The 7,553-nt window shown below is 40.6% G+C and overlaps 1 protein-coding gene across 1 annotated transcript; it reads right to left on the reverse strand.

Annotated features, from left to right (window-relative positions):
* Positions 1-5,237: 5,237 nt before the first annotated feature.
* On the reverse strand, positions 5,238-7,132 carry LOC130991021 (uncharacterized). The gene is made up of 2 exons (XM_057915222.1): positions 6,326-7,132; positions 5,238-5,843 (listed from the first exon to the last, which is right to left on the reverse strand). Exons 1-2 carry the CDS (start codon positions 7,130-7,132, stop codon positions 5,238-5,240), a joined length of 1,413 nt encoding a protein of 470 aa, XP_057771205.1.
* Positions 7,133-7,553: the final 421 nt, after the last annotated feature.

Raw genomic sequence — 7,553 nt, forward strand, 5'->3', positions numbered from 1 at the left:
TTTGACCGATTTGACAGCCATCGGTCATAAAAGTCAACGATTTGACAGCTATCGGTCAAGAGTATATGTGCCCGGCCGGCGGCTAGATCATGTGTCCGCCCGGCCGGACACATGATCTAGCCGGTCGGACACATGATTTTATCGGTCGGACACATGTCTGACCGATAAAATCATGTGTCCGACCGGCTAGATCATGTGTCCGGCCGGGCGGATACATGATCTAGCCGGTCGGACACATGATTTTATCGGTCAGACATGTGTCCGACCGATAAAATCAAGTGTCCGGCCGGCCGGACACATGATCTAGCCGCCCGCCGGACACATATACTCTTGACCGATAGCTGTCAAATCGTTGACTTTTATGACCGATGGCTGTCAAATCGGTCAAATGTGTAAGACTTTCACAAAAAACCAAGCAAACCAATCAAACATCAAAGGGTAAATTAGGCACTTCACATATTTAGGGCATAGAATGCTTTCTATGATAAGAGAGGGCACTTTTCACACACACACATAAGGGATAGGGCATTTTTGCCCATTAACACTTAAATCTACGTATTTAATTTATACACGAATAATGAGTAGAAGCCAGTATTTGATTTCAAACATGCGATTAAATAGCAGATGCACTGAGTAACCAAGACACAAAGATTTATTATTATTTACAATTAGGACATCACACTATACACGCATAATCACCACCAACTCCACTCTACCTCTACACCAACTTCCCTTTTTCCTCTACAAGCCACCTACCAATCCACGCCTCCATACTTTGACTGGCAGGTACAGAAGTGGCTCAAATCAGTCACCCTACTGCTGTACCATTCCTTAGATTACTCAAGTATAACTACTAAGGCACTCGTTCAAGCAAACAATTCAGCAGCAACCTTCATCCATTCACCTCCATTCTACACTAAGAAATGCGCCGAAGAGTAAAGAGAAACTCCATTCATTGCTCTGCCAAATTTCAAGGAGTTCCAGTTCATTTAAAACCACAGCAGCCAACCAACATCAATTACAAGGTATATACTAAGCTCAACTTATTCGATCCATTTCGCATCATCCAGCAAGCATGATCACTTAAACAATAGAGTTTTCAAACAAGTATATATGCTTAAGGGGACTTAGCATAATACAGAAATCAGTATATATTTTCTTCACTTAAGATAAAGGCAACGAGAAAACTCTCATAAATCTGTAGCAAAAACCAAGACTCCACATAGACTTAAGTATTGAACTTAGCATTTAGAAGGGGAGGGAGATTTATTCGAGCTACATGTTTCTTTAAAATGGGGACGGTTGAAGCTGGCTGACCGCGAGGAGAAGGAGAGACGCAACCGCTCTGTTCGACCGGTACCGAGCCCGAGCAGCGGCTACTCGGCAGCGGCGACCTTCCCGATTTCAGGGCTCGTTCTTGGACACTACGGAGAAGAAAGAAGACGGCGTCGGGGTTGACGCATCGGCATCCGAAGCAGCAGCAGTCGGCGCTGACCACCGGACGAGCAGCAGCAACTCCAGTCGGCGGCGACTCCAGGCGAAGCAACAGCCGCTTCAGACGGCGGCGATGTCTCCCAGACGACGGCCGCTCGCCGGATTCAGACGAGGATGTGACCGCGGCGCTGATTCCAGAGATAGGGCTCGACTGAGTTCTGCGCGGAGAGAGATAGAGGACGTCGCCGGGGTTGGACGCGTCGCCGATCGAAGCTGACCGGAGCAGTGATGGCTGGACGGCCGGAAAAGATGGAACCGACTGGATTTTGAGGAGCGCCGTGCGTCTGCTTTGAGAGAGAGAAAGGACCGAGTGTGTTGAGAGATGACTCGAGGTGAGAGGAGTCAGGCGGCCTCGCCGGAGCCGCGACGGCCGACACCTCGGCTGGAGGCGGATCGAGAGAGAGAGAGAGAGAACCGAAGGGAGCGGCTCCAACAGAGAGAAAGAAAGAGAACAGAGATGGGAGGAAACATGAGGTAGAGAGAGAAGGGCTTTCAGCCGAATTTGGAAGGAAAAGGGGGAAGAAAATTGGGCTTGGGCCATTCTTTTATTTTGGAATTGGGCTGCTCCTTATTTTCTTGATGGGCCGATATTTAGGCTAAGTTTATTAAAGAATGGGCTGAATTTATTCCTTTTAAGTGAACTAGATCCATGGGCTCCTCCCTATTCATTTTTTTAATTGGGCCGAATTTTGAGCTTGGATTTTTATTTCATTCTAAAGGATTGGGCTTCCAATTTTAATTGATTGGGCTTACATTTAAATTCAAACTGGGCCAGTCTTTTATTTAAGTGGCCATTCTCATTGTTCCTATTGGGCTCGATTTAATTAAGGAGTTGGGCTGATGCATATTTTATGATGGGCTATTATTCTAGTCTCATTTATATTTCGTTGGGCCAGTTTAATTCATCATTTGGGTCGATTAAATTGCCTTTTTGGGCTAAGATTAATTCTTTTCAGTCCACATTAATTATTATTTGGACCCCTATTTTAATTGTTTTGGGTCGGAGACTTTTTAAGTTGGGCTTTAATTCTTTTATAGCTTGAGCTGAAGTTACTTCTTTCAGTTAAGCCTTGCAGTATCTATTTTGATGAAGCCCAATTTTTATCAGTGAGCGAGCCGATTCTTATTTAGTAAATGAGCCGCCCAGTTTATTAATTATTGTTTCTGGATTTCAGACTTTAAAGCGAGCTATCATTGTTTATTTCATTAAAGCCACTTGTTTATTTAATTAATTGGCTACTCTCTTTTGAGCCAATTAATTATTTGAGGTTACATTAGTAATTATGTTTCTATCGAAAAGCCCGATAATTTCTACAAGGTCACACCTCGATTAAAGCCGAGATAGTTCTTTTATTTCGAATGAGTACATATGCGAGGTTTACTTCACAACTAGAATATTCAGATGAGGAAGGAAGAATCACAGTTTTATTCGACCGCGTTAGACGAGAATTAGTTAAATCTATTAACAAGGATTAATAGTAGAATTCCCGATTATCGCTCAGAAGATTAGTTCATGCATACCAGATTCATGCATAGTTAAATTACACTTTCTCATTAATTAAGAATTTTCCTCGAGGCAATGTCTTATTTTATATTCTCGTGATTAAGGTCAAGCGCGAGAGTAAGAACTATACAAGAAGTCACAGTACCTTAGCAAAACTTTGCTATCAGGTGGGCAATTTCTTACGCGTAAATAAAATGCTATGCAAGTGTTATGCTTTAAAATGCAAATTGGATCTTCAAGTGTGGTATGCTTTATTACGCTTAAATGAGTTAAGCTTTATTATGCTTTACGCTAAATGATTTACGCTTGATTACGCTTATTTACGCTTGAATGCTTTACGCTGATAAGTTTATGCTTATGTTTGATGCTTGCGTCTGTTGGGGGAGGCCTCCCTCAACAGTACGATGCCGTGTCCGCTGAGGAGGGCCTTCCTCACGGCGCGATGCCCGTGTCCGCTGATAGAGGCCTCTCTCGCGGCGCGATGCCAGTATGCCAGTGTTACAGCGTCTATTGGGGGAGGTCTCCCTCAATAGTACGATGCCGTGACCGCTGAGGGAGGCCCCCTTCACGGCGCGATGCCCGTGTTCGTTTGGGAAGGCCTTCTCCACAACACGATGCGTATTTATGATTGTTAATGATGAAGAATGCGCTCATGCTGTTTATGAATTTGGAAATGTTTAATGAGCAAAGGATTTGGAAGAAACTTATGCCTCTTATGCGATGTTGTGTTTTGTTGTTGATGTTATGTTATATGCTTGGCAACTGCCCACTAAGTACTCTTGTACTTAGCCCTTCGATGTTTATGATTGTGCAGGTTGAGCTGTGATGGGCGATGAAGTGTTGCTGAGTGGAGTTTTTGTCGAACTTAAAGTAGGATCAGAAAGGATACATGTCTTCATACATGTATCTCAGTTATGCATTCCGCTATAAACACTGATTATTTCAGTTACACCTTCCGTTGCAAACTCTGATAATGTTTTAGCCAAGCCCCTAACGATACCTTTTTTCTTTTTAAGGAATATTTCATGCGTATTCAAGATCTTTGAGTATTCTTTTATGCGCCCTTTTCTAAACCCGCTTCGTAATTTCCTTCCCCAGTCATGATTTCCCGGCGTAATTATCCCTAATTAAGGCCGGTCGTGACAACTCGTCTCTCACCAGCCCTCGATTCGCCATAGCCCGATGATGTAGATCTGAGGGAGCAATCATCCGCCATATCCCTCGATTCGCCATAGCCCTCTGAGGGAGCAATCATTCTCCCTAGCCCTCGATATGTTGAAAAACTATGGAGATGCGCTCGATTTTGAGTGGATGGGTGCTTTGGAAGCGTGGATCGAATGCAAGGTGATTGAAGATAAGTGCAGAGACCATTTTCGACTGGATTTAACCCTAGAAGGTAATTCGCTCAACTCAGGCGTTGAATCTGAGTCCTATTCGACGGACTTGTCTGATGCTTACCCTGATTCGTTATTCTTTTGTGAGGAAAATTGGGAACATCGAAACATGAGCGATGCTGTTGAATCTATGATGCGGATCCTGCTTCCGGCGTTCTTTTTGGTGAGATCTTCCCCATTTTATGTGTTATGTCCGAAAATTATGGCTGAAATGAATTATTGGATTATGTTTTTTGGTGAGATCTTTCCCATTCTGTGTTCTGTCCGAAAATTGTGGATAAAATGAATTGTGAGATTATGTTTTTTGGTGAGATCTTCCCCATTCCGTGTTCTGTCCGAAAATTGTACTGTGGGAAGTTAGCAATTGTGGCTGAAATGATAGGATTATGCTCGTTCAAATGTGTTCTGTCCGAAAATTTGCACATCGATGATTACAATGTGATATTGTATGAGATGATTTAATTTTTTGATCTTGCATGTTCCCTTGTTGATTATGGTTTGGTTTTCTATGGTCTATGTGATGTGTGTAGTGCATGTTCTTGTTTGGCCCTGTTGGATGACATTATCCTATCTGTTGGTATCTGCTTGTAGCAGTGTTTGTGATCTATGTATTGGTATCTGCTTGAAGCAGTGAGTTAGGTGTTAGCAAAATCTGTAATTAACAAGGATGGCATTTGAATTTCATTACAAATTTGCATACTTTGCAATCATTACATAGTAGGATATGCATCTGTGCATTTCACTTTACAAAAGGCAGACTAAGTAAAACATGTGCATTTCACTTTGCAAAAACAACAAAAACCTGTGCATATCACTTTACAAAAAAACAAAGATCTTCCCCATTATCAATATGCACTTGTGCACCCTTCAAATTGTAGCTGCTGCATGCTACAAGTTAGCCCATCAATTGTGCCTCCAATCATGCCTATAGGAAGCTGCCTTAAGAAATCTTCACTCCCATTGATGAATCCCTGCTCAATTAGGTAGGATATGCATTCTCTAACAAGCCTTGAATCAACTTCAAGGTTTAAAGGGAGCATATCCTGCCTAATTAAAGCATCCTTCTTCAAATGGGGGATTTTGTAACTGTTTTGACCTTTTACCTTGAGTATTTCAATCATGCAGCTTTGTAGACTAAGAAAAACCTTATTCAAGGTTTGTGGACTTAATTCATCAAATGAATTTTGCACAGCCATAACTAGATCACTCACATTGTTACAAACTGATTCAGTTTGTAGTGATTGTATCGCCCTGAACCACCCTAAATCATTTATGTTTGTGTCGGGTGAGTTTGGTGGTTGATGCACCAATCGTATGTCAAATCCATCACTTGATGCAGCTGCCCTAAAATCAGGGTCATTGTCTTTAATGTGTGGCCGGGCATTATCCTGCTGTATGTAGATGATTTTGCTAGCAAAACTAGGCCACTTTGCTTTTATAGCAGGTATAATCTGAAATGACATGAAATTGAATGAAAAGGCAGAACACTATGCATTCTGAAATTACATGAAATTGAATGAAAAGGCAGAACACTAAGCATTCTGAAATTACATGAGATTGAATGAAGAGGCAGAACACTAAGCATTCTGAAATTACATGAAATTCTTTGAAAAGGCAGAACATTAAGCATTCTGAAATTACATGAGATTGAATGAAGAGGCAGAACACTAAGCATTCTGAAATTACATGAAATTCTTTGAAAAGGCAGAACATTAAGCATTCTGAAATTACATGAGATTGAATGAAGAGGCAGAACACTAAGCATTCTGAAATTACATGAAATTCTTTGAAAAGGCAGAACATTAAGCATTCTGAAATTACATGAGATTGAATGAAAATACAGAATACATGGATACTAAGCATAAAATGAAATTAACTGGACACCAAGCATTTTACTTGCACATTTATTGCATAAATCATTCACTTGCCATACCTTGTTAATAAGGCAGTCTTTCACCACTTCTTTGGTGATACTTTGAATGGGTTTAATCTCCAGTGTGCCTGCCTCCCTGTTCTTACTCTTCCTTTGTGCTGGTACCATTTCAGTAAATGGAAAAATGCCTATTTTCCCATCAAATAGGCATTCTCCATCAGGGCCAAAGATAGGCCTACACACTGCACACATAAACATCACCTTCGTGATGAATTTTTTGGATTTACAGGTTCTATGTGGCTCAGTCTCTGCAGGGGTTAAGTAAAACCTTTGGTTGGACTTGGTTATGTAGAACCATTTCTCATCAATGTGGATTGTGTTGTGCATATTTTTAAATGTCACACTCCTCATAATCCTATCATACTCTAGGGCCTCTAATGAAAACCGTAGCCTAAGCAACTTGTTAGGAGCAGTAAGATCAGGTTTAATGGCATTTGAATGAGCTTTGATCAGCCCTTGCTTAATCCATCTTCCTACAGTACTTTTGCTACATTGAATCCCACATGCAAGCCTTCGAATTGTAGATCTTTTGGACAAGTCTAAGTTAGCAATTAACTGAAATTCTATCTGCACTCTTTTTTGTCTTGGTCTTTGTATTTTTCGACTCATGGAACATATTACCTCACCATTCTCTTTTTGCTTTTTTGCAGCTGCCCAAATCCGATTGATTGTAGTTCTCGAGCTGCTCCATTTTGTAACAGCGGCTGCAATCTTACCCCTGGCAGGCTTCCCCTTCTTGCTGTCTTCAAGGATGAACTGGATTATTGCTGCCCTCTCAAATGTGGAGAGATCTTTTCTCCTAGCCATAGTATAGTTTTTGTGGATTTTGTGGTTGTAGCAGCCGTGTAGTTTGTAAATTAGAAACTGAATTGCTCCTTTTATAGAGGGGAGGCAACTTAAAGTGTGGGAAATTTAAAAATTCCAAAATTTTCAATGAAAAGGCAGGTGGCTTAAAAATCTGGCGCCTATTTTTACTTAGATTGAATTGCACAGCCTTGTCTCCTTTAAATTGATTTGTTTCAGATTTGTTTCAGAATTTAAATTTCACACTTTAAACTAAATTACAGAATTTAAATTTTAGATTTCAGAATTTAAATTTAATTTAAATTAAATTAAATTAATTAAATGAAATTTCGAAATATAAAATAAATTACAGAAATTTAAACTAAATTGCAGAATTTAAATAACTTTAATAAAGAATCTCTAAATACAAACCTAATCAAATGAA

The sequence above is a fragment of the Salvia miltiorrhiza genome, chromosome 6 (genome assembly GCF_028751815.1).
Source record: "Salvia miltiorrhiza cultivar Shanhuang (shh) chromosome 6, IMPLAD_Smil_shh, whole genome shotgun sequence".
In the NCBI taxonomy this organism is placed as follows: Eukaryota; Viridiplantae; Streptophyta; class Magnoliopsida; order Lamiales; family Lamiaceae; genus Salvia; species Salvia miltiorrhiza.

Excerpts from the sequence above, each read along its gene's own strand:
- LOC130991021 (XM_057915222.1), bottom strand. The coding sequence starts at position 7,132 with ATGGCTAGGAGAAAAGATCTCTCCACATTTGAGAGGGCAGCAATAATC. Across the intron at positions 5,844-6,325 it reads AAGACTGCCTTATTAACAAG|ATTATACCTGCTATAAAAGC; the intron begins GTATGGCAAGTG and ends ATGTCATTTCAG.